Source organism: Saccopteryx bilineata, chromosome 1 (genome assembly GCF_036850765.1).
Source record: "Saccopteryx bilineata isolate mSacBil1 chromosome 1, mSacBil1_pri_phased_curated, whole genome shotgun sequence".
Lineage (NCBI taxonomy): Eukaryota > Metazoa > Chordata > Mammalia > Chiroptera > Emballonuridae > Saccopteryx > Saccopteryx bilineata.
The window spans coordinates 20,861,038-20,888,448 of NC_089490.1; the positions used below are offsets into that span (position 1 = coordinate 20,861,038).

General features: G+C 41.7%; 1 protein-coding gene across 3 annotated transcripts in view; it reads right to left on the bottom strand.

Moving 5' to 3' along the window:
* Positions 1-383: 383 nt before the first annotated feature.
* Positions 384-27,411, bottom strand: part of ZNF318 (zinc finger protein 318) — a 28,247-nt gene continuing 1,219 nt past the window's right edge. Inside the window, exons 2-11 of one of the 3 annotated variants that reach the window (XM_066250907.1) lie at positions 24,900-25,048; positions 17,456-18,095; positions 16,728-16,841; positions 14,618-16,063; positions 12,973-13,072; positions 10,021-10,325; positions 6,589-6,792; positions 6,032-6,131; positions 5,040-5,158; positions 384-4,777 (exon numbers count right to left, since the gene is read on the bottom strand). In XM_066250907.1, the coding sequence (XP_066107004.1) occupies positions 1,427-4,777; positions 5,040-5,158; positions 6,032-6,131; positions 6,589-6,792; positions 10,021-10,325; positions 12,973-13,072; positions 14,618-16,063; positions 16,728-16,841; positions 17,456-18,095; positions 24,900-25,048 (6,528 nt within the window). In that variant the 3' untranslated portion in view covers positions 384-1,426. Of the gene's footprint in view, positions 4,778-5,039; positions 5,159-6,031; positions 6,132-6,588; positions 6,793-10,020; positions 10,326-12,972; positions 13,073-14,617; positions 16,064-16,727; positions 16,842-17,455; positions 18,096-24,560; positions 24,775-24,899; positions 25,049-27,411 lie in introns of those variants that run through there. The other 2 variants (XM_066250925.1, XM_066250915.1) reach the window with 2 other exon arrangements.

A 27,411-nucleotide genomic window follows, 5' to 3' on the forward strand; every position in this document is an offset into this window, starting at 1 on the left:
AGGAAGTAGCCGAAAATATGAATGGCTGGAGTATAGACAATAGGACAGTGGGGGTTCACTGCTTCAGTTTTCCTGTGAAAGTGAAATCTGTGTGGTTTCAAAACAAAAACCCAGGATGTGAGGGCGATCTGGCTGCGACATCTGTCACCCCATTGACCGCCAGGGTTGATTCGGCTGATCTGGCTGGCTAGGTGGGTTTCCCCTTCCTCCCTCACCGCTCCATGTGCGTCCCTCCCGAAGCTGCGCGCTCAGTTGAAGAGGACGACCTTCCCCGCTAGAGGAGAGGACCGTTCTTTGGTCAAGGGTATACGAGTTGCTGTGCTCCCCTGCTAGAACCTCCAAACAAGTCTCAAGCTTCAAAACAAAAACCCAGAAAGAAACATGAGATTAATGCATTTATTCCAAGAAATCAACACATTAAAAATAAAGTTAAACTTGTCCAAGCCAACTCATAAATTTTTTAATCTTTTGAACAATATGTACAACCCAAAACATCACACTATGGTAGAAATAACTTGGGAAAGGGAGAGGTAGAGGAAGGAAAACATATAGGTTGTGGAACAGAGAATAAATCCAATCCCAGAACAATTTTCAGATCTTCTACCTCTTTAGAACAGAAATGCTGCCAAGCAATTTAACACAAAGTGTTACTGCATCACAATACAATGAACAAAAGCCATTTCAAAAATTAAAGTGACCCAAAAAGCAATCTGCTCCAGGTTCTGAGCCATGAATAAGCCTTACCGATTTGTTGTCTTCCAAAAGTGAGCCTGCTAGATTTTCTTCCATGTTTCCCAAGGCCATTTCCAAACACATTTGTGGAGAATGGAGAAAGTATGGGGGTTGACATGCCACAAGTAAAACAAAAGAGCTACTCACGCTGCATTTCAAACAATGTTAAGGCAGGCCCTCCAAATGGAAGCCTAAGAGGTGAACAATCCTTCCTTCATCAGTTTTCCATTTCTGCAGGCTTTCTGGTGTTTCTCCCAGAGAACCATCAAGCTGCCCAGAAAATTAGGTGGGGATACAACACAGCATTTGGAGAAGTAAGCTGTCTTCCTCCTCCCTCACATTCCAGAAAAGGCATAGCCAAAGGCAAAATACAATCAAAGCACACTATGTGGTGAGCCAGATAGACATTTGATTTTAATGACAAAGTATGAGAAAATAAATTGGCAAAAAAATTAACATAAAATACTTTTTTTTACAGATATGTATAGAAAGTATGATTGATTTGTCTATCTTAAGGAGAAAAGGAAAATAGAAAAGGAGGTACATTTTTTAGCTTCCATGAACATTTGCTATAAAATGCTCACTGCATCTCATGGTGTAGGTTCCAGATGAGAAAGCCAGAGTCCTGGGTCATCTGGGCACCTGATTCCTAGAAGCCAATCTGATTCATCCACAAGTAGCTCTGGATATTTATTTAGTTGTGAACACTGGATTCTGTGTGGTCCTGGATGGCATCGACTACAGCTTCTTGTGCGGGTAATTCCTGAGGGCCAATATTGCCTCCACCTACCTGCTCCCTTGTAGGGGACCCTGGAGCCAAAGACTTTACCAAATTCAAAGGGTTGTCGTTGTCCTCATCTACTTGAGGAATTGCTACTTCTGTGATGGATGTATTCACTATTTCTAGTTGTAGTGGTCCCATCTCCAAGGAACTGCACTCAGCAGGGTTATCTGGCATAGAGAGATGAGAACATAACTTCTCTTTTTGAATTCCAGATGTCCGTGTGACAAAGTCAACAAGATCTGGAAGGCAAGGAGATGGTCCAAGACCTGCAGGGTTAACTGGTTCCGATTCCAAGCCCAGTGAATCTTGTTTCTCTAATTGAGAAGTTTCTTCTACTTCTTCAGGCATCATTCCTCCTGCTAATAGGTCAAGGGCCTGGTGTGTTCCTTCTAGGCTTCCCAAACCAAGGTCAGTATTTTCTATAGGAAGTCCAGTTTTCAAAATGTTAGGAATGATCCTCCCACTTCTGGGATTAGATGAATTTTGTTCACCCTCTGCTCCAAAGTTAAGCACCAGGGTTTTGGAAGAATCTAATGGAAACACAGAAAAGGATGGGATTGATTCAAAGTCAGTGACAGTGGAGGGATTACATCCTACAGATGATGTAGAAATTTCTTCACACATTTTCTGAGACAGGTCAGTTGAATATCTGTGTGCTGGGTCTGGCTGAGTATTGCAAAATTCAACACCCATATCCCTCCGTTTCCCCATGGCAGCAAGCTCTTCTACTTTCAAACCTGTAACTTTAAAGTCTTCTAAGGCCTTGCTTTCCATTGTCACTGTTAATTCTGGATGGACAGCTTGTAGCTCCAGAGCTTCTGCTTCTAGTTTCTCTGGGCTCACCCAGGTCTCTGGATTCTTGTTCTCATCCCAAACAGCCAGTTCATAGACCAGTTTACCCTGAAGGTCTTTTGATCTTTCTCTTTTGAGTTTGAGGCTTCTGTACCTAGAAGCTCTGGAAGCTGATTCTGGAGCTGAATTTTCTAGGCGTTCCTCACCACCAGTTAAAACTCCTTGCTTCTGTGCACTATCTGCTAAACACGTATCTGATCTGGCTGGGGAGTGAAGGAGCAATTCTGGAGCAGACATTTTCACAGCTGTGTCGTGTGGATTCTGGAGTAAAGACTTAGCTTCTGGCGGAAATGAGTCTATTTTTGCCATTGTGGAAGAGAGAGCCTGTGCACTTAATTCAATCACTACTTTACTTTGAGTTTCACTTCCTGACATCAATTTCTTAGACTGTTCAGTCTTTTTGTCAGTCATGTGTAACTTGGGCTGCTCTATTTTTCCCTCCCACATATATCTGTTCCTATGGTTCAAATCAGAATCCTCCATGTTATTGGGCCCAACACTGATACCTATTTCCTTTCCTACCATCCTTTCAGAAAGCTTTGTTCTTCTTTCTTTTAGTTCAGTGTTTGTCTCTATCTCACTTTTTCCACACTCCTTAGACTGGTGAAGCTCTTGCCTTTCCTCATCCTTGTTACCAGGTTCCATAAGATGGGTTTCTACCAACTTCTGAGATTCCATGGTATTACAATGTATATCTGACAGCTGAGGGGCTGGCTCTATACCTGGTGGCCCTGGCTCTCCCAGGTCAGGCTCACTTTTTCCCTCTGGAGATATATTGCTATTAGTGTCACTCTGGAAGGAGCCAGAAGTCCACAGAGCCAAAGTGTCTGTCTTCGGAGTAACAGTTTCGTAACGCTTGCTTTGGCACAGCCTTGTCAGAGGCTGTAGGAAGCCATAGCTGCTGCCTCTGCTCTTTGAGTCTATATGTTCTACCACTGACCATTTCCCTAGGGACACTATAGGTTTTGCAATGTGTTTTTTAGGGTTTCCACCTGAAGGAGCAGAAACCAAGCTTCTGTCTGAAGGCAACTCCTCCTGGGATGCACTGCTGTTCAAAGTAGAAGTGGAAAATGTGTCTGAGCTTTCGAGTCTAGAGAAATTGCTATTTTCCCCATTGGCCAATGAACCACCACTCAGCCTAGTCTCTGGGGCCCCCTTTCCACCACTACTGTAGAATATGTCATACAGGTCCTTAGCATTGGCTGTTGCTAAGCACGAATTGCGCTTTTCCACCTTTTTGGCTTGTTCACTGAACACACTTGAGAGGGGAGGTGGTGGACGCACTAACACAGAGAATAAGGTCTGGTCCCGGTCACTCTCACTCACCCCAGGAGCTGTCTCATCAGAAGGAATGGCAGTTGGCTGTGCTGAGGCCATGATGGCTACTGGCAACACTGGATTCAAAATCTTAGGACCTAAGAAGCCAGGGCTGAGAGTGTGAGATACAGTTGGGTTTGATTTTACTGGAGCCAAGATAGCCTTTGTTTGAGCAGGAGAGGGGGTAGCTGCAGCTGGATGAGGTATAACAAGGGGTGGTGGTGGTGGTGGTGGTGGTGGTGGTGGTGGTGGTGGAGGAGGTGGTGGAGGAGGTGGGAGCATTTGTTCAGGTATGTGGGATGGCTCATTCTTTTCAGCCAGCACCATTTTTTCCTCTGGAGACCCTTTTAGAATCACCTCTTCCCCTCCAAATGCTTTGGAGATGATGTCGGGAGGCAAGAGGAGATCAGATGAAGACTCTTTAACCACTGGCAAAGGCTTAGCAGTGGTTCCAGAGGACTTGATGGATAAAAAGGTGTTAAGAGGAGCCGGCTTGCTGACTGTGGCAGACCCTGACTTGCGGAGCACTGTGGATGGGATAGGTAGGTTGGGTCGGATCTTAGTCTGGGTTGAAGTGGTCACAACAGGCATCCAAGGGCTAGTATGAGCAACAACAGTTTTCCCAGAGAGCTTGATTTTGATGGGCTTTGCCTTCCCAGCTTCAGCTTTGCCATCCTCTTTGTCCTTACTGCTTTCCACAATCTCTTCCTTGGGGATACTTTGGGCCACTGAATTTTTTTCCTCCTCTTTTTCCGGCTTCTTCCAGCTGAATTTTCCAAAAGAAGAAGATGCTGATGATTCTTTCTTTACTTCTTCTTTTAATTGGAGTCTGATGCTACCCTTACTCTTGTTTTCCGCCTTTTCAGGGGAGTTCCCACCCTCAGAGAGTTGGTCTCCTAATTCCTCAGAGACCTTGTCATCTTCTTTCATGATCTTTGTCTTTTTTTCTTTCTTCTCTTCCTTTGGTTTCTCAGTAAGTTTGCGCTTTAGCTCATTCTGACGCCGCCGTTCTGTCTCCAGGACCACAGCCAAGCCAGCTTGGCGGTCCAGATTCCGCCGCTCCTCATACAATGGGTTTTCAACCACATATTTCTGGGAAGAAAAAAGATAAAGGCTCAACAATTGGTCAAAATACTTTAAAAGAAAATCTTGGCTCCACTAATCTCTAGAAGTCATGTTCCTCAAGAATGCAGATGGTTCTATGATGTCAGCATCTATCACTAGAATTGAGAACTTCCTAGTGATTATATGGAATTTGAAATATTAATGACTTTTTCTGGCTTTCTAATTGTCTGACAAAGTCAAAGGATTACTGCAGAAAGTGGGAAACTCCACAGGCTACTAAAAGACCAACCTTATATTTCTCATTGTGTTGGTGACCCTTCACATGTTGCTCTCCAGAAATTGGATCCCCCAAAAATTCCTCACACAGCTGGCAGTAATATCCAGTGATGGGAATCAGAAACTCAGAGCCTGGAAGAAGTGGAAGAGAGTCAGGAAAATAAGTCATTTAAATCCAGTATGACTGCAACCAAAGGATATTCTACTTCCCCTTTGCAGTAACATGGCTAATGGTAAAGAAGACCTTACCCACTTTTGAGTCTGAAATTGCATTTAGATGAATTACAATGGCAGTCTTCCCAACGTAAAGTTTGAACACAGGATCACTATGTCTTTTACCTCCTGGGCACACTAACTGGGATATGCAGGAGTTTCCTGTGCCAGATTCATTTCTGTTGCCAATTCTCCTCAAACTCCAACTAGCACTAAGTATTTTAGGAGATTTAAAAACTATACTCTCTACTAGTTAGCCCAGCACCATTTGTATGAGGATCTCTTATGTTGGTACTAATTACTCAGGAATCGCCTATCTTCTTCAGATCTAAAGAATATAACAGCATTTACTACTTAAGAAGGTTAAGACGAGAAGTTTAAAGACAAAGAAACTTTCTACTTCTCAACTTATCCCCTTAATAATGACTATTCAAAAATATTTCTAAGTTGAAAAAGCAGTTAAATTATTGTACCTCTTATTCTTCTTTTTATCTGAATTTCAAATAAAAAGTTTTAGTACCTAAGTCAGTAACAAAATTGTATTTTAAAGTGGTATACACATGTTTAATATCTGTCAGATTTCTGGCCATATAGGTAGAGGGCATTCTTGTCTTATACAGCACTGTATTTCTTTAGGACCTAGTACACTGTTTTGCACAGAGAAGGCATTCTTATAGCTTTGTCAGAAAGTGTTTATGTCTCACCCTATACTGCTTCCTAGCAACTTAGAGTTCAGGAACACCTGCTCCTTGGCTGAATATAAGGAAACAAAAAGGCAGGGAGGAAACATACCTTTTGAGGGAACAGTTATCTTGTCAGTGCGCTTTACAGCCTCTTGCTTGGTCTCACTCTGGGTCTTTGAAGCCCAAGGTCTGTTGTAGGGATCCAGTGTCTATTTGCAAGAGGCAGAGGTGCTCACACAACAGCACTATAAACTCAATGACCCACTTTTCTTTTCTTTTTCTCCCCACGCACCAGGGGACCAGAAGCTCCTAGCTTCCCACCCCCACCCACTCTGCCAACTGTTTAAACAGAAATCACCTGTGGAAAAGGTAAACACATGTTAGAGCAAGTACCAGCAATCGATAAAATGAAACAAATAATCAGGTTCTCAAGGAATCAAAAGAGGCTGAAGCCTCACTTACACTTGTCATGGTGTTTAGTTACAGGCAAGTCCCCTGGACTGAGCCCTGGGGATGGTGTCTCCTTTGCTGCTATCTCTTGGCTCTTCATATTGGGGCTCCTGCCCATATGAGAATGTTTCATTTGCCAGCTTTGTAATGCAGATGGGGGTACAGAAGTTTGAGGGGAAAGAGGAGAGTAGAAATAACAGAGGGCAGGGTACCTACCTGTGTGTGCTTCTTATTGTGCATGTGGGTGAAGAAGTCAAACATGGTCCCACAGATGGTATTGCAGTCCTTGCACCAGTGATTGCCAGCATCGTAATACTCATAGGCAGCAATGGGTTGATCAGATTGCTTAGTAGTTGGCTGGGGACTCTCTGCAGGCTTGGGGCTCTTAGTATGAGAATTCTCACTGTTTATTTTTGAGTCCTAGAGGGAAAAAAACCTGCACTTAGGAGGAATTTAAGGCAGTCTAGATCTGTCTTCTCTCAGAAAAAGCAAGACACTTATCATAATTATAGAAGTAGGCTTGTAGGGTTATATTTTCAGTGCCTAAAGGTGCATAAACTGGGAAAACCCCACAAGAAATCTGTCTATAAGGCTCAAACAGAACTAATTATAGACTCCATGGTGCTATCTTTTCATGGAGAATAAATCACAACGGCAATATATTTATTTACATATCCTAAAATATCTAAAATAATACTCAAGATAATGGAAATGCTGGTTGCTTCTGGAGAGGGGAAGTAGAGAACAAGAATGTATAAGAGTGTTTTTAATGTATTCCCTTTGGTAGATGCTGAAAGCATTACCTATGCAATTAAATTCAAAAGTTAAATTTAAAAATCATAATGACAACTATGGAGAGAAGAAAAACCAAATTGAAAAGGTAATTGACAGGTTATACAAATGCAGAGAATAGATAACAGTGAACTCACTTATCACAAACACATACTGGTTTGGAACACTGGAGAGCGGGGCTGACTTTGTACAAGAGCAGACATTAGTCTATGTAGGATGACTAAAGTAATCTGGGTAAAATGTTTCTAATTGCCTAAAATACCACCATTGGTATTTTATACTACCAACTGAACACCTCTGAGTTAACATAAATCCTCTTTTAAAATCTATAAACTCCCAAATATTAAGTTAGTAATAAATATTTTAGCCTGACCTGTGGTGGGCAGTGGATAAAACGTTGACCTGGAACGCTGAGATCGCCGGTTCGAAGCCCTGGGCTTGCCTGGTCAAGGCACATATGGGAAGCAACTCCTATGAGTTGATACTTCCCACTTCTCCCCCCTATTTCTCTCTCTCTCCCCTCTATGTAAAAATCAATAAAATAATAATAATAAATACTTTAATATGAATTCGTATGTCAGTAAGCTGGGAACAAGACACTTAGAAAATAAGAATTTGGTCAATGTTGGAGAATGAGGAACAGAAAAAAGATAATTTTGGAACAAAGAGTGGGTAAATATGCATGAAGTTCTACAGTAGACAAGATCAGAAAACTGGGCACCTATAATATTGACTGGTGGCAAAAGGAAGACAGGATAGAGAAAGGGAAACAATTAGCACTTCAAAGAAATCTTTCCCTACTACAGTCTTATTTAAGAGTCACTAGCAGTGGCCCTGGCCAGTTGGCTCAGCGGTACAGCATCGGCCTGGCATGTGGATGTCCCGGGTTCGATTCCCAGTCAGAGCACACAGGAGAAGTGCCTGTCTGCTTCTCCACCCCTCTTGCTTTTCTCTCTCTCTTCCCCTCCTGCAGCCATGGGTAGATTGGAGTGAGTTGGCCCTGGGCACTGAGGATGGCTCCATGGCCTCTGCCTCAGGAACTAAGAGCTCGGATGCTGAGCAATGGAGCAACACCCCAGATGGGCAGAGCATCACCCCCAGGTAGGCTTGCTGGGTGGATCCCAGTGGGGGCACATGCGGGAGTCTGTCTCTGTCTCCCCTTCTCTCACTGAATTAAAAAAAAAAAAAAAATATATATATATATATATAATTAGAGAAGTCTATTTATTGACATTGAAAGATGTTCATTATATACCGAGAAAAGTATGTACATTTGAATAATCAATAAAGATATGCGAATAGGCATAGAATATGAAATGTTACCTTATCCAAAAGACTTTTCCTAACTACTCTTATCTTCTTTATCCTGTTTTCCTTTTTTAGGTACTTGTCATTACCTAACCCAACCTTGTTTATTTATTCTCCGTCTTCTCCTATTTGATGTGACTAAGGAATAAGAACCTTGTCTATATAGTTCACTGCTATACTTCCCATATCCAGAATAGTGCCTGGCACTTTCTTGGAGATTAGTAAATATTTGTTAAGTTAATTAATAAGCAAAAGAAAAGTATTTGGAATAATATACACCAAGTTACTAATAACAGTTGTTTCTAGGTGAATGAAATTATGAAAATGTGTTTATTTTTATGAAATTAATAGAAAACAGAAAACCAAATATATATTTTAAAGAGAGGCAAAAAAAAAAAAAAAAGAAGGCGGCCCTGGCCAGTTGGCTCAGTGGTAGAGCGTTGGCCTGGCATGCAGGAGTCCCGGGTTCGATTCCCGGCCAGGAACCACAGGAGAAGCGCCCATCTGCTTCTCCACCCCTCCCCCTCTCCTTCCTCTCTGTCTCTCTCTTCTCCTCCTGCAGCCGAGGCTCCATTGGAGCAAAGTTGGCCCGGGTGCTGGGGTTGGCTCTGTGGCCTCTGCCTCAGGCACTAGAATGGCTCTGGTTGCAACAGTGCGATGCCCCAGATGGGCAGAGCATCGCCCCCTGGTGGGCATGCCGGGTGGATCCCAGTCGGGGGCATGTGGGAATCTGTCTGACTGCCTCCCTGTTTCCACCTTCAGAAAAATACAAAAAAAAAAAAAAGAAGAAATACCAAGAACAGGTAAGAAAAGAGAGGTTATAAACACAATGTTCCTTATTGCTGAAATGAAAACCAAATTGCAACATATCCCTCTTAGCTTCAGAAAACATGAAGACTCACTCAAATAAAGATGATAAACTATCATGGGTTTGGTGTATAAACAGAACCCCAAACAATGTATAACTCAACTACAAAGGACCAGACCACAAGTTTTTCTCTCATTAAAGGCCCTGAACTCAATGATCCTGGTATAAAACAGTAGAGTCTTACCTGGATGAGAAAGATAACTCTCCCAGGAGGACATGGAATAATTAAAATTTGATTGATAGAGAAGACAGATTATCCTCTTCTCTATCCCCCAAACATTAACTGAGCATCTACTGTATACTAGACATACTGGATTCCTTGGCAAACACAAAGATAAATAAGTTATACTCTTATTTTCAAGAATCTCTCATTTACTGGAAGAGACAGGCACGAGAACAGACATGCTATAAGTCATGTTTTAAGCATGATAGAATGAAATGCATCTTATAAAGAAGCAAAGTAATATATTCTGAAAAGTGGAATTCTACTTTGTTAGCAATGGGGAATGCTAAAATTCTGGACAGTATCATGAGCTGATCTAGGCTTTATGAAACTCTAACAAGAGTAAGAACAGGCTAGAAAAGGAAGCTAAGAAAATGGTTAGTTAGAAAGCTTCTTTAGGAGTCCATGAAAATTTAAAAATATATATATACGAGAAATGAAAAAGTTCAGTTTTTACCTTGCTGTTTGAAGAAGAGTTTGAATACGATGATAGCTTTTCTGGGCTCTTAGATTTTTCTGCTTTCCCAGGCCTCTCTGTAGGCTCTTTGCTGTCATTTGAAGATTTCTGGGATTTATCCAAAATGTTAATTCCCAAGATCTGAGCCACTTTGTCCAGTTCAGATTGCTTCTTTTTGGCCTCTTCTGCCTCTTGCCGAAGTTCTGCAATGTCCTTCATAATGTTATCCTGAAGCCGACTCACTTCCACCAGGAGCGGGTCTTTGTGGCCATCCTTCTCCCTTCGTTTCTTGCGCAGCATTTCCCCTGAGTTGTCAAATATCAACAGAAACAAACACAAGGAAAGGAAGTTAAGACAAACTGTTTTTCAGTCATAAGTAATAATTGCTCAAGAGTTTATGGTCACAAAATCTTTTCCCATAAAACTTTTTAAAAGCAAATGGGACTCTCTTTCCACGTGGGCTGGTTTAGGTGAAGCTTCTATGGTGGTAAAGGATGAGTGATTACATTATTTTTCTTGTAGGGGTTATTAGCTAAGGATCTACAGACAGGCTTCAGGGGCTCCATGAACCCCCAAAATGGTAGATACAAGTTTGTGTGCATGTGTTCTCTAAGAAGGTTTATAAATGTTGTATGCATGAATCTAGTAGCTGTCCTCTTCAGAACAGCAAAGGATTATTCAGAAAGCAAAATTCAGTCACAGGCCTGACCTGTGGTGGCGCAGTGGATCAAGAGTCGAGCTGGAACGCTGAGGTCGCAGATTCAAAACCCTGCACTTGTCTGGTCAAGGCACATATGGGAGTTGATGCTTCCTGTTCCTCCCCCCTTTCTCTCTTTCTCTCTCTCTCTCACACACTCTCTCTCCTCTCTAAAATGAATAAAAAAAAATTCAGTCACATATTTGACTTTATCTGATTTAAGGACCCTTCACAAATGCCTACCTTGAGTTTTAAGTTTTGCCTTAGGCTCACCTAATGCTATCTCCTATCCAAATGGCAGATCCTCATGAATTAATCCTCACAGGATTAATAACTAAGATTCTCATCCCTACATAGTCCAAATCCAAACAGAAGAAATATCTTCTCCCACTCTGTTTTTCCATGCTATCACCAAGCTGCAGTATTTAGAAACCTTGTTATATTCTTTCCTCAGGGTGTATGTTAATTATTTTTTTAAAAAACTTGGCCCTGGCCGGTTGGCTCAGTGGTAGAGCGTCGGCCAGGCGTGCAGGGGACCCGGGTTCGATTCCCAGCCAGGGCACATAGGAGAAGCGCCCATTTGCTTCTCCACCCCCCACCCCCTCCTTCCTCTCTGTCTCTCTCTTCCCCTCTCGCAGCCAAGGCTCCATTGGAGCAAGGATGGCCTGGGCGCTGGGGATGGCTCCTTGGCCTCTGCCCCAGGCGCTAGAGTGGCTCTGGTCGCGGCAGAGCGACACCCAGGAGGGGCAGAGCATCGCCCCTCCGTAGGCAGAGCCTAGCCCCTGGTGGGCGTGCCGGGTGGATCCCGGTTGGGCGCATGCGGGAGTCTGTCTGGCTGTCTCTCCCCGTTTCCAGCTTCAGAAAAAAACAAAACAAAACAAAAAAAAAACGAAAAACTTTTTATTGATTGCTTTTTCAGAGAGAGAGAGTACGACAGGAACATCCATCTATCTGTTCCTGTATATGCCCTGACAGGGGATCAAACTGGTAACGTCTGCACTTCCAGATGACGCTCCAACCAACTGAGCTATCCAGGCAGGGAGTGTATGTTAATTCTTAAAAGCATAGATGAAGACAAGGACTCAAAAGAGGTATCATGGAACATCTTTTCGGGCCAAAAAGTAAAGAAGTACTGAAAAATGACGGGAACATTTCAAAAGGACAGATGAGTCAACTTAAAGGGGTCCTATTGGCCAAATCTGGGACAATTTAAGCATGAAAATATACAATGATAGGCATTTTATTATAATCTATGAATGAAGAATCCATGAGTTCACATGGATATAAATGGGTAGGAAGCTCCTTCTTCCAATAGGAAACCAACTAATAAAAGATAGAATGATGAAATTAGAAAATTACTATTTGACAACCATCGTAAATAACAATTCATTCAGGCAAGAACATCAACAAATGCTAAAACTAGTAGGCTGAAGTCTGAAGAGCAACTGAATATTTAGTCTCAAAGTATCTCCTTTATAAGATACTTACTAATTAAAAAGGGTAAAATAGTAACTTTACAGTGGAGAAACCTGGCAGGCACCACTTTAACCAAATGATCAAAGTTGACATCACCAGTAATGGGACAAATCAACACTTGATATAAACTCAGTATCACTGCTGTGATGTTCCTGCCAAAAATTCATAACCTAAATTGAATAAGGAAACATCAGACAAACCAAAATTAAAGGACATTCTACAAAATATGTGACTTCTCTTCTAAAATGTCAGTGTCATAAAATATAAATATTCAGAAATTGTTATGGATTAAAGGAGACCAAAAGAACATGACAACTGAATGCAATGCATACCCTGAATTTTCTTTTGATGTAGGACATTGTTTGGACAACTGGAGAAATATGAATGGTACCAGTAGACCAGTATTAGAGTAGTTAGCTTCCTAAATTTGATAACTGTACTATGGTTATGCAAGTCGTCTTTATTGTTAGTAGACACTGAATTATTTACAAGGAGCATCATATTTACAACTTACTGTTAGAGATGTCAGAAAAATTATACACACAAATTGAGGGAGAAAAAAGGGGATAGAGCAAATACAGTAAAAGGCTAATAGCTATGGAGACTACCTGAGAATTATTTACACTATGATTGCAACTTTTCTGCAAGTCTAATTATATAAAAAAAAAAATTTCTAAGTGAGACTTCAGGTCATTAAACCTGAGTCCGCAAAGCTCTTCATTTGGGTCTCCTACTCAAGTTACTACAAGAAGGCAGTCATGCAAAGGAGTGTCTGATACCTTGTTGTTTATGAAGTCGCTCCAGCTCGATCCTGAGATAGTACATCTTCTTCTGGCGAGCTTCCCGGTCACTCTTTAGCTTTTCCCTCTCTTCAATAACCTACAAAGAGCGTGCATCAGCCTCTAATATCCTCCCTTTCCTACTGCACTTGTCCATAAGCCCTCATGCTAGATAATATCTGAATGCCTGTACACAGAGGTTCTGACTTTATAGTGAAGGTTATATTTCATTTTGATCCAAGCTCCAGAATAGAATTATCCTTTCCAGAGCTACATTGCCCAAAAGGTATTATTTTTATGCAGGAAGCACTACACTAATTTTAACCCAATGCTACTGACAGCAACTGTTAGTAGTTCTAAGCCTTTCAAGAAGGAAATTAATATGTTATGGGAGAGGTACTGTGTTAGCTGCATTACATATATTTTACTTAATCCTCATGACATTATCTCTGTTTTATGGCAAGAAAAGTGAAAGATTAAGTAATACATCAAAGGTCATAAAGTAAACCTCATGACCTTTCAACTGTATTATTACCACCTAATGGAAAAAACAAATATGGCTTATCTATAATGGACAAGAGTAAAAATCTGTGTTTTATCAGCCCTGACTTAAGTGCTAGGTTCACAAAGGGAAAGTAAATGGAAAATGATCAGTCTCCAAACAGTGTCTCTTCAGTTTTAGGTTTTGTCCTTCTTTAACCAACCATCCTTTCCTAAAAGACTTCAACAAAATGAAAAGTCTGAAGTTCAGGGTATTCAAATACAGTGGAAAATAGAGATTTTTTTTGTTCTCTCAAGGATTGGCTAAATTTCTCCTAAAGTGGAAAAAAATGAAATTGCCCCTTCAATTTTTCTTTTTATTTCCTCCTCAGGTCTTATTTTATTAGCAATCAAATTTATATATTACATTTTTATGTTTCTAAACAAAGTGAGTTACTAGCTAGTTATTAAGGACCTTTAAAAATTAACAGTATGCATTAATTTTTCCATTTAAAATTCTTCTATTTAGTATTGCCTGTCCCTACATAATTTTTACCTACTGCTCTAAAACATCTAGAATTATATTTTTGCCCCAGCCACTGCTCCCTTCCTATAAACCAATGAACCATGACAGCATAAAGACTACTTTTTTTAAAAAGTGTCATAAAAGTGTTATTTTGAGACTCTAAAATAAACCAGAACAAGCAAAGCTTATTTCTTGGTTTAATTGCCAAGCAACAACTAGTTATTAGCTATTAATCCCCATAATCAGTGTAGAAAAGGACCCAAAACTGACTGGGATGAAACAGGTTTATTGATTCTCCTTCACACAACCCAGTTTCCTTACTCCCTGATGAGTTCATATTGAAGACTTCAAGGCTCCCAGCTCCTACCCATAGTGTTCTAAGGCAAATCATTTATAAATAGAGTAATAAACTTAAAAGTCTAGCAATAACAGTGGGAACTAGGGCCAGACTTTAGTCTTAACGATAAAACATGTGAGAAAAACAGAGGGGGGTATATACATTACTTAGGATGATGACGGCAGCTTCCAAAAAACTTAAAAGTTAAAGGGCCTTAAAAATTTTCAGCTTCCTCTAAAACACAAATACAAATTTAATTTGAAATAAAAGACTTGGGCACAGAATTCCCAAAGCTATTATACCTTCTGCTTCTGGGAAGCACGATTCTTCTCATCGGAGATCTTTTCCGGATTATACCTTATGAGGGGTGGGATGGCCACCTGAACAGGCACTTGGGCAGCAGGAACTGAGCGGAGCACTGACTCCTCCTGCTTGGGCTCAGCAGGAGTCACAGTGGGGATCACACGGAGATTGGGACGACTACGAGTGGCCTGTTTGGTAGCTGGCATTACCCTGTGTGGTTCAGGTAGAGGGTGCTTTGATGACTGAGAGGTGGGATACATGGGCCACCTTGAGGCAGCATATGCCATGTAGTGACTATAGGCTTCAAAGGAAGTAGGGGGAATTGCAAGTCCCTGGTAGTTTGAAGGTAGCTGAGCTGCAGCAAACTGAGAGGCCCTTGGCACATGAAACTGAGATAAAGAAGCAGGGTGTGGAAGTCTAACTGGGGCAGATGGGGCTGCCGGCAACAGGCACCTGGCTGCAACAGATGACTGAAACCCACTGTCAACCACCTCAGGTCCTGCAATAGTACCCATTGGATGGTCAGACTTCAGGAATGGGGGGCTATTTTTTGTGAGCAGGTAAGGATCTACAGGGGAGACTGGATGTGGATGAGACACCTCTGGGGAGTGGGTATTGCTATGATGTGCCTCCAAGCTCTCCAATCTGTGAGGATCTGAGGAACGCCCATCAGCTGAGAAACGGCGGTCAACTGAGGAACAGCGGTCTGCTGAAAAGTGCCGGTCAACTGAGGAACGACGGTCAGCGGAGGATCGTGAAGGCTTCTTGCCATGAAGTCGTTCCTGGGTGCGTGCAGCCAGTTTACTAATCTCTGTAACCCCAATATCCAGGCCTATGGTCTTGAGCAAGTCGTGAATCTTGGCATATTCGGGACTGGTCTCTTCCATTGATTCTAGCTTGACAGCTGGAGCTGACGACGGCAGGGAGCTTGCCGGCTGCCTCATGACTTCACTCTCAGAACCCCCAAGGGGCTTTGGTAGAGATTCTGCCTTTAAATCCTCTTCTTCATCTCCATAGAGAAACTTCTCCTCATCCTCAATGTCAGGAAAGCTACGTCGCCTTTTTTCCTGTGTACTGGTAGAATCTGCCAACATGCTCAGAATGCGAGAAAACCCACTGCCATCCTGGCTAGCTCTCTCATGGGGCAACAAGAAGTCTGTGTGTTGCTCAGGTCCCTCAGCCTTCATATCCAGTTTCTCCTTGTGGCACAGAAAACTTCCAAACTTCTCTCTGAGTGGACTGTTGTCTTTGGGCATACCAGCGAGGTGACCCCACTGATAGAGGTTGCCCTGAGGTTCCTTCAGGGTAGTCTCTAACATAGTCCCCTTGTTGTTCTCAATCTCTGAAGCAAAAGCAGCAATAGCACCACTGAGTGGAACAGATGGGTGTCCAGAGTAGAGAGGGTGATCCTGGCTGGAGGTGGTACTGCTGGAAAAACTCTCAAGCTGCAAAGACAAACAAAATCAATACAGCCTCTATTGCAGAAACTCAGAAAACTAGCAATTGAGATAAATACTTAGATGCTTTAGTATTCTTGGATAGGGAAAAGATAATATGGATGAAAGGAAGGAACAGTATCCTTAGCCAGGTTCAAGATTTGGGTCCCCATCTCTCCAGATGTTTCTGCTATGGCAAGGAGAAACAGGAAATAAGGCAGATTGGATTGAATCCTTACTTTTTCCCATTTGTTGTAGTCCTTATCAAGGAATCTGAATTCAAAAGAACTTTAGAAGTGTCCTAGCTTACTTGTTTTCTATGAATCCCCAAAGAAAAAAACATAAAAAGTAAAGCTACTTTAGTTGAAGTAGAGTTAGGAAACTCTGAAATACTAACTGATCAGCCTCCCCTTACTTCCCTCAGTGCCAACAGGCACCTCTTCAGAAATTTACAGCTCTTAAGCCCTGGCTGGATAGCCTGGTTGGTTACAGTGTCATCCCAGTACACAAAGGTTGGCTAGTTTGATCCCCAATCAGGGCACATACAGAAATGGATCAATGTCTCTGTCTGTCTCTCCCCTCTTCCTCTCTAAAATCATTAATAATAATAATAATAATAAAAACCCCACCAAAACAGCCTGACCTGTGGTGGCGCAGTGGTTAAAGCACCGACCTGGAACACTGACTTTGCTGGTTCAAAACCCTGGGCTTGCCTGGTCAAGGCACATATGGAAGTTGATGCTTCTTCTCTCTCCTCTCTCTTCTTTTCTCTCTCTCTCTCTCCTTTCTAAAATGAATAAAATCTTAAAAAAAACAACAAAAAACCTAAAAATTTATAGCTCTTAAGAGGACAGCTAAAAACTAGTGCTCATGCCTGACCATCTTTTTATAGGTGAGGAAAAAATACTGAAGCTCAGAATGGTGAGGTGAATTGTCTAAAAATCACACAGCAAGTTGGTAGCAGAAGTGGGCCCAGAACCAGAATCACCTGATTTCTGGTCTAGTGTCCTACCACTCAGATATTTCGTCTTCTCTCTAAAGAGAGAGGAGGAAATTCAGATCATTTCCTCCCTTTGCCCTTCAAGTTTCATTTCCAAGAAACTCATAATCAAAGATTCCTATAGGGTTACCCAATTTAGAGAAACAGATACAACAGACAGACTCCAAAATGTCTGTTTAGAAATCTTAATACATGACAACAGAAGCCCTCTACTGATGCATTATGAGACCTACAGTTTCCCTTGATGAGTTCTAGAAGATGCAGCTCATAGGAATAACAATGCTGGTCTAGCATATACTATATACAAAAATACCATTAGGGATAGAGCCCCCAAATAAGTAACCAGACTTTCAGATATTCAGGGAACTAACAAGAAACCCTAGAAGAAACGTAGCAGAGACCTGAATAGAAGGCTCCATGTCCACCTCAATCCGCTTCTTCAGAATTGACTTCTTGGGCATCACAGATACTTCCTCAGGCCGATGTAAAGAAAATCCTGGCTTGGATGCTGTTAGGACTCCTGATAATCCAGGGATGGGACAGCTCGTGCCTCCACCATCTACTCCCACCAGCTCCTGACTCAAACTCCTACTTTGTTCTTCCTCTTCCTCTCGTTTTCGCCTGGCAAGGTCCAGCTCTCGAAACTCAGGATCTAGAAATCTAGGGCTTGGACTCCGTCTACGCTGTCGATAGCTGCGAGTCCCTGATGTAAAACTTGGGTGATCACTTCCCATGCTGTGTATCTTATCTGCATCATCGTAACGAGGCCGTTTGGTCTCCCGGCTCCTCTCCTCCGGTCGTAGAGTGTAGGAGCCTTTGAGTTTGTCTCTGCTCCGTTCTGTTCCATGCAGTATCTCATCATGACAACTAATATGGGGACTATAGTCAGACCGATGCAGGAAAGTGTCTCTTGTTCGGTAGTCTTCATCAAGCTGTCCCAAAAAGGGACTGAGAGGCCCCTCCTCCCGGGAAATATATCGTTCAAGACCTCGAGAGCACTGGGAGGTTCGAGTGAAGACAGAATCATCAGCCAAGTCATCCCTGAGGAAAGAGACAAGACTTACTGAATATAATGAACTTGTAAAGAGCAAGACCAGACAAAGCTAAGAGACTAACATTTGACAAGGATGTAGACCGCTTAGAACAAAAAGATGACAATCATGAAGTCCAAGAACAAATCTGTATATATGCATAGAGGCAGAACACTTCCCCTCCCTTCTTTGCCCAGGGGCATGCACAAGCAGCTTCAGCTTCTGACCAAGGGGAGAGAATACTCATCTAAATAGAGCTCTTAGTCTGATCTCTTCGACTAGACTTCGGGGCAGCAGAGTATCATGCTAGGGTTAGGGAGATGTGAAAACACCACTATCAGACTACAAAGAGCCCCCATTACACAACTCCACACTAGCTAAATACTATAGTAGTTTTTTGCTACTACAAGTGTGGTCTGAATCAACAACATCAGTATTACCCGGGAACTTTTTAGAAATACAAATTCTCAGGCTCCACTGAGGCATACTAAATCAGAATCAGCATTTTAATAAGATCTCCAGGTGATTTATAAGCACCTTACAATTTGAAAAACACCAGTCCAGATCACTGACTTTCAAACTACGCTCCACAGACTCTGAACAGTGCTCAGGAGCTGCCTAAAGGAAGGGACACACTAGGCAAGCACAGTCTGCCCAGCTCCGGGCCTTCCACCACATGGAGCCCTACTAGCCCCAACGCTATCTGTCTAATTAGTCAAGTTCTGCACTCTATTCCACCTGGAGAAGGGGAATTTCACTGTGAGGAACAAAATGTTTTTAACTACTGATCTATCTAACATGATTTTCTCATAAGTTTTAGGAAATTCTCCAATGCTTTGTTTTGCTAGCTCACATATTAAAAACCATAAAACTCCCTCACAGCCTGCATTGTTTCTCTCTTTCCTGCCTTGCCTGGATATCCACAAGCATCTGCTAATCTTGGGCCCGGGGAAGAGTTTGGCTCACTATTTTTATTTCATAGAAGTAAAAAGGTCTTGGACCTTTGTGACATAAAGGTAAAAAATATAGGATGGGACATCTGTCCTTCAGCTCAGAGCTTTACACCACACACAACAACCTTAACCTTTTTGAGCATATGGTCACAGAACTTCTGCCCAAAAAGAAAGTTTCTGATTTAAATCACAGATAGAAATAAGGATTTTTTTTTAACTTTCTACTTTTAATGAAGCCTAATTTATCAAACATTTCTTTTCGAGGCCATGGCTTTTTTTTTTTTTTTAATTCATTTTAGAGAAAGGAGAGAAAGAAAGAGAGAGAGTAGGGGGAGGGGCAGGAAGCATCAAATGTCATATGTGCCTTGACCAGGCAAAGCCCAGGGTTTTGAACCAGCAACCTCAGCATTCCAGGTCAACATTTTATCCACTGCACCACCACAGGTCAGGCTAATAAGGATTTTCTAACACTTTAAGCATACAACTTTTAAGTAATCAGAATAAAAATTTACACGTCACTCACGTTCCAGAGTGAATTACCATCAAGAATGGTAATTACTGTGTCTATAAGTTTCTGGTAGCTACTTTTGTTTTTTGTGGGTTTCTAGAAATTATTTTTTTTAATAGTTGCTTTCCTGTCTCTGGGACTAAGTTAGCAGAATAACAGAGTTGCCTTTTCTTATTCACCAGCCCAGAATTTCAGCAGAGTTTTAGAACAGCCATAAATAATTTTATGAAAAACTATCAAGGATAAACTGTATCATTTCTTCTAAAAGAATTCTACCTGTGGGAATCCAGCTCTCTGTGACTCACCTCTTCCCCAATAATCTAAGGCATTTTATTGTTCTTAATATAAAATGAAATAAGAAAACATAGGAATAAACCAAGGACAATCCCTGAAATCAAATGTAACTGGAGTAAAATATTTTACTTTGTAGGTTTGTCAGTCACAAACAAATCTACTTCCAGAGAGTAATGTCTATGAGGTGAGCAACTCTACTGCTAAATCACCTACCATACAAAGTCTCTGACCATATTAGTGAAGGGGAAGAAACACAGGCTCCGTGAGTACCCTGTTTCCCTGAAAATAAGGCTTCCCCCAAAAATAAGATCTAGCATGTCTTTAGGAGCAAAAATTAATATAAGACACTGTCTTATTTTCGGCGAAACAGGGTAAATTGTTGTACATGGAAACAGAGTCACAAGAAATTCTTGATGGAATTCAGAGTTTGGCTGGTTATGCTATTGTTTGTGATGATATGACTACAGTATATTAATAAATGTTGATTTTTTTGTTCAACAATAAATGTGAAGTCTTGTTCATGGAAAAATAAGACATCCTCTGAAAATGAGACCTAGTGTGTCTTTAGGAGCAAAAATTAATATAAGACATTCTTATTTTGGGGGAAACACGGTAGTAGCAAGTTCATCCATGCTCCCACATTCAGCTGGCATAACAACCCAAGATCTAATCCAGCACTAAATACCAAGAAGCTAGAAATAATGAGATGACTTTCAGAAAGTCTCAGTCCAGACTTGCAATCTCTAGCAAAAGGAGGCAAAAACAATGAAAGGTGACACAAAAACACTCAAAACAATGAATTATCGTGTAAATACAGGCAGAAATCAGGTTACTTAGAAGTTCTCATCCTCTGTTCTTAGGTCTCCCAAAGGATAAGTGCAAAAACTGGCTGCAGTAAAAGTGAGCCCTAAAAAGAGCCACCTGATCCCCTGTAGCTCAGAATAGTCCAGTGACAGATTCTCTCTAAAAGCTTTGGTTAAGGCCAACTCTTTCCTAAAATAAGGTCTATCTATTCAAAAAATGATTGTTGGAGGTGGTGATGCATACAGAGCTCACAGTACCACTCCCTACTTTTTTTGTATTTACAAATTCCATTAAGCAAGTTAAAAAACATATAACATTATATCCACAAATAAATCTATACACCAATGTTCTCAGCCATTATTCATAATAAACATCATTATTCATAATAGCCAAAAATGGAAACAACCCAAATGTTATCCATCCATTCATCATTAATGAATGAATAAATAAAATACCTACAATAAAATACTGGCAATTAAAAAAAGAGTGAAGTACAGTTATACGCTACTACATGACTGAATCTTGAAAAACCATTATGCTAAGTGAAAGAAGCCAGTCACAAAGGATCATATATTATATGTTTCTATTTATATGAAATATACCGAATAAGTAAATCTATAGAAATAGAAAGTAGGTTAGTGATGGGCTACAGCAAAAGGTGTAGAGGACTAATAGCTAAGAATGCAGGTAATAAAAATGTTCTAAAATTAATCATAGTGGTGTGAATGCACAACTCTGTAAATATACTAAAAGTCACTGAATTGGAGACTTTAAATGCATAAATTGTATGGTACATGAATTAGGGCTCAGTAAAGCTGTTAAAGAGAGGAAAAAAAAGGTCCTCCAGAGCCTAAACTTTCTATTCTTTGTCTCTGAGTCCCCAAAAGGCCTGAAGAAAGCTATTTGCTTCTGTCTTTTCCCTAAGGCCTCAGTGGGCAAACTGGCTCGCAAGCCACATGCGGCTCTTTGGCCCCTTGAGTGTGGCTCTTCCACAAAATACCACGTGTGGGCGCTGCCTCGATAAGGAATGTACCTATATAATTAAAGTTTAAAAATTTGGCTCTCGCCTGACCTGTGGTGGCACAGTGGATAAAGCATCGACCTAGAAATGCTGAGGTCGCCAGTTCGAAACCCTGGGCTTGCCTGGTCAAGGCACATATGGGAGTTGATGCTTCCAGCTCCTGCCCCCCTTCTCTCTCTCTGTATCTCCCTCTCCTCTCGAAAATGAATTAAAAAAAAAAAAAATTGGCTCTCAAAAAAGAAATTTCGCCCTGGCCGGTTGGCTCAGCGGTAGAGCATCGGCCTGGCGTGCGGGGGACCCGGGTTCGATTCCCGGCCAGGGCACATAGGAGAAGCGCCCATTTGCTTCTCCGCCCCCCCCTCCTTCCTCTCTGTCTCTCTCTTCCCCTCCCGCAGCCAAGGCTCCATTGGAGCAAAGATGGCCCGGGCGCTGGGGATGGCTCCTTGGCCTCTGCCCCAGGCGCTACAGTGGCTCTGGTCGCGGCAGAGCGATGCCCCGGAGGGGCAGAGCATCGCCCCTGGTGGGCGTGCCAGGTGGATCCCGGTCGGGCACATGCAGGAGTCTGTCTGTCTCTCCCCGTTTCCAGCTTCAGGAAAAAAAATTAAAAAAAAAAAAAGAAAAGAAAAAGAAAAGAAATTTCAATCATTGTACTGTTGATATTTGGCTCTGTTGACTAACGAGTTTGCCGACCACTGGTCTAAAGTAAATCAGGGGAAAAATTCTACTCCTTCAATGTACGTCAGGGAAAGGAAGAATTAGGGTATAATAATTCCATAAATGGAACTTACAGTGTGCAGAGTACTTTGATAACCAGGGAAAATCAACCTTACATCCACTACTCTTTAGAAACTAAATGTCTTGCCTGACCAGGTGGTGGCGCATTGGATAGAGCATCGGACTGGGATGCAGAGGACCCAGGTTCGAGACCCCGAGGTCGCCAGCTTGAGCATAGGCTCATCTGGTTTGAGCAAAAGCTCACCAGTTTGAGCCAAAGGTCACTGGCTCGAGCAAGGGGTTACTTGGTCTGCTGAAGCCCCGCGGTCACGGCACATATGAGAAGGCAATCAATGAACAACTAAGGTGTTGCAATGCGCAATGAAAAACTAATGATTGATGCTTCTCATCTCTCCGTTCCTGTCCATCTGTCCCTGTCTATCCCTCTCTCTGACTCACTCTGTCTCTGTAAAAAAAAAAAAGAAACTAAGTGTCTTCATACAACCTGATCATGTTCCCTTTTCAGAATAAGTTATAGTCCCACATACAGAGCTGCCAAGGTGAGGTTACTGATAACCGTGGCAATCTGGCTATAACCCGAAGCTGATATAAATCTTAACAGATTCGCCTGACCAGGCAGTGGCGCAGGATAGAGTGTCAGACTGGGATGCAGAGGACCCAGGTTTGAGACCCCAAGGTCGCCAGCTGGAGCGCAGGCTCATCTGGTTTGAGCAAAAGCTCACCAGCTTGGACCCAAGGTTGCTGGCTCGAGCAAGGGGTTACTCGGTCTGCTGAAGGCCTGTGGTCAAGGCACATATGAGAAAGCAATCAATGAACAACTAAGGTGTTGCAACGCGCAACAAAAAACTAATGATTGATGCTTCTCATCTCTCCGTTCCTGTCTGTCTGTCCCCGTCTATCCCTCTCATCCCTCTCTCTGACTCTCTCTCTGTCAATGTAAAAAAAACAAAACAAAACAAAAAAAACTACTTAACAGATTCAAAAAGGGAAGAGAAAGAATTTGGGATCACAGGAAAAAAATAAAAACCTACAAAGGATGGACATGGCCTGTTTCAGTAAAAACTGGACTCACTTTCAGAAGACATCCTGAGAATGCCAACAGTACTATGGCCTGGTTTCAGTAGATGGTAATTATCCACACAGTCAAACAAATGTTCTGGTACCTCCTTTTAGAACCTTAATCTGACTTTCTCTAAAAAAGACCTCTCTCTGAAACACATGATTCTGGAAAGTCAAGTAGTGCTCCAAACTCCCTAAGAGGAAAATTTTAATTTTATAAATTAAAACAGACAATTGACTATCTGAAGAATACATGCATAATGAAGCTCAAGGAAAGGGAGGTGACACCCTAGGCCTAACAAGAGGAAATGCTAATGCTGAAGTGACCTCAAAACCTCAGCAAGGAAGGAAGACAATCACATTGTGTACCGCCCACTCACAATGCCTACTCAATCATTTCCTAAAATAGATGCAGCCAGAGGGGCAAGGGCTGTTTCCTCAATTAAGTCATATAGTCACATACCCTGAAGCCCTATCTTCAGAAGCTTCAGTGTTTTGTGACTTTTGGCAGTACCACCTTACTTCAGTGCATCAAACAGCCCCTGGAGCTCTGAAGTATGTAAATATTACCAAAGGGCAGCATTGGTCCTCAGACTTCTTGCCAGCTGTTCCCCACCTGCCTGTCTATGCTCTGTGTACCGCTGCATGGAATCTTAGTTTGAAAGAACACAACACTGATTTATTGCTGCTGCTGATTATTTGTGAAAACTCTCAATGTGCTGGACAGGGACCATCACAGACTCAGTTCTCTGCTCTCAGAAACTGAGTACATTTCCTGCACTCTGCCCTTACTCTTTTACTTTTATGAGGTATAAAACACCTAATATGATTATTTACTTTCCTAGTACCTGTGATCTATATTTAATACTCTGTGGAGTATATTTGCCCCTCCCTCAGCACTTAATAAAAGTAATAATGTTTTTAAAGATCTTTAACTTTCTTTTAATGCATATATATTTAATATGGATACATATATCATACATGAATTTATCTAAATCCTTTCTGAATGTATAGTTTAGCCTGGACAAGCAGAAAAACAGCACTATGAAAGATTTACTATTTTGTCCAGAACTTTGCTTCGTAGAAGGAATCCCTACTTACAGAGTTTCAGAATCCATATCATCTCAACTGTTTTTAATCTGGGAGACTCTGTTTATGTCCTCTCAGCTTTCCCCCTTCCAGTGGCACCAGGATGACCTTTAAAGTCTTTTCTTCCATATAATTCTTTCAGCAACACAGTCTTCAGCTATATGCTCTCCCCACTCAGAAAGCCTTTTTTAATGTTATGCTTTGTACTGACATCAGGCGTGACTTCCCTGCTGGCACCAGTCTGTCAAATATATCATTCAGAAAAAAGAAAAAAAAAAAAAAAAAGAAAAAAGAAAACATAACATTTCTGCCTGCAGCCAGTGCTACAGCCCTGCCTCAGATGAAGCCCACCTGTCCACATCCTCCAGATTATCCACTGGTGAACCCAGCCGATCACTAAGCCGCCGCCGCTCTGGTATGCCGACACAGAAGTGGTCATTGCCAACAGTGATCCTTAAGCTCTCTTCCAAAGAGTCAGAACGCAGACCAGGAGAGCGTCTCTGCAAAAGTAAAGCATAATAATATAATACATCCCTATACTCAAAAATGTTCTCCTGCTTGACCAGGCAGTGGCGCAGTGGATAGAGCGTCGGACTGGGATGCGGAGGACCCAGGTTCAAGACCCCGAGGTTACCAGCTTGAGCGTGGGCTCATCAGGCTTGAGCAAAAAGCTCGCCAGCTTGGACCCAAGGTCGCTGGCTCGAGCAAGGGGTTACTCGGTCTACTGAAGGCCTGCAGTCAAGGCACATATGAGAAAGCAAGGCACATACATATGAGAAAGCAATCAATGAACAACTAAGATGTCGCAACGAAAAACTGATAATTGATGCTTCTCATCTCTCCGTTCCTATCTGTCTGTCCCTATCTACCCTCTCTCTGTCCCTGTAAAAAAAAAAAAGTTGTGGTCCAACAAAGTGAGACATGGCTATGATAAGATACTACTCCAAAAATAAAGCATTTTTTAAAAAATTACTGTTTTCCTTGAGGAAAGCCCACACTTCCAACACTACCAATAAATGACCTCTCATTCGTTCATTTACTGGTAGTGGGCACGGGACTAGATAAATAAATTACGTCTGCTCTCAGAACCTATACATTTCTAGTGAAAGAGGAAAGGTGAACAGTTGAAAAGTACTTTCTGATAGTGATAAGTACTATCAAGTCATAAAACAGAAGAGATTGGAGAAAAGGAGCTACTCCTGATAGGACAGTTAAGAGAAGAATCTTCCAAGGTGATACCACTTAACCTGAGGCCTGAATGATGAGATGTCAGTGTTGCAAAGAACAGATGGGTGCTTTAGGAAAAAGAGCAAGCTCTGTACTGTGTTTAGCATGTTTTGGGTAACAACAGAAATGCAAACACTGTGACTATATGAGTGACAGAAGAGAAGTGAGGCAGAAGCCAGCTAGGAAATTTGGATTTTATTCTCAAGAATAAAATAAGAAGCCACAAAAGAATTTCAAGCAGAATGATGTGATCTGACTACATTCTTCCTCCAGATGCTCACAATGCTCTTTCCCTCACCTCCTTCAGGTCTTTGATTTAAAAGTCACTTGCCCTGGCTACGCTATCAAAAATTATAACTCCCTTCTCTGTTTTCTTAGGCATTCAATATGCCACACATTTTACTTCTCTATTTTATTTATTATCCAACTCCCTCTGCTAGAATATAAGCTCTACCAAGGCAGAGTTTTTTAACTGGTTTGCTCACTGTTATGACCCTGGCACTCAGAACAGCACCTAACACCTGGTAGATGTTCAATAAATACTTCTCAAATGTATAAAGTTTGAAAAATCATTTTGCTTGTTGGATACAGAATAAACTGGAAGATAACAAGAGGGAAGTGTAAAGAAGCCTAGTACAATAATCCAGGCAAGACATAATAGGGTTTAGACTAGAGCAGTGGTAGTCAACCTGGTACCTACTGCCCACTAGTGGGCGTTCCAGCTTTCATGGTGGGCGGTAGCAGAACCAAAGTATAAATAAAAAGATAGATTTATCTAACTATAGTAAGTTGTTTTAACTTAGCGAAAATTCGACATAAAGTACTTGGTTAAGAAATTATTATTATATGCTTTAACTTGCTGTAACTCTGCTTTATAAATTTTAGAAAGTAAAATTACTTCCCTACTTGATAAATCTATCATTACTGTAGAACCGGTGGGTGGTTAGAAAATTTTACTACTAACAGAGATACAAAAGTGGACGGTAAATATAAAAAGGTTGACTACCCCTGGACTAGAGTGATGTGGACCTGTGTTTTGGAGGCAGAGCTGACAGGTTAGACAGATCAAGTAAATCTGACAGGACAGGCTTGGAAGAAGGAAGATCATCACTATTTCGGGCTGAGTAAGGGGTAATGACACTTACTGAGACAGAAAAGACTGGCAAACAGGTTGTGCACTGGAGAAGGGAGGTTTGGAAACAAGTGTTCTGTTTTTCTTGCTTACTCTGTAGTAACCAACACTTAGTAGCTACTCATCTGTGAAAATCTTAACTTAGTAACAAGTCAGTTCACATAGGACTAGAGTGCCCAGAGCAACACTGTTACCCCTCAAGGAAACAGAAACTTTGTCATGCGGTTTTAAAAGGACTGGTGAACTGAAAATAAAAATCCAAAACACCAGGCCCTACTAGAGTGATGCTTATGATGAGAGATCAATATTACGTCTACACTAAACTTTTCAACCTCTAGTTCTGTCCCTGTAGCAGGGATATATAACGGTAAAAATCATGGGTGCCAGGAATCAGGCAGATATGAACTGAATCACAGTATCACCTCTACTGAACTGTGACACCTTGATTAAGTTACTTAAATCTCTGGGTTCCTCAGCTGTTCCTGAATGGAGAATAACTTGAAA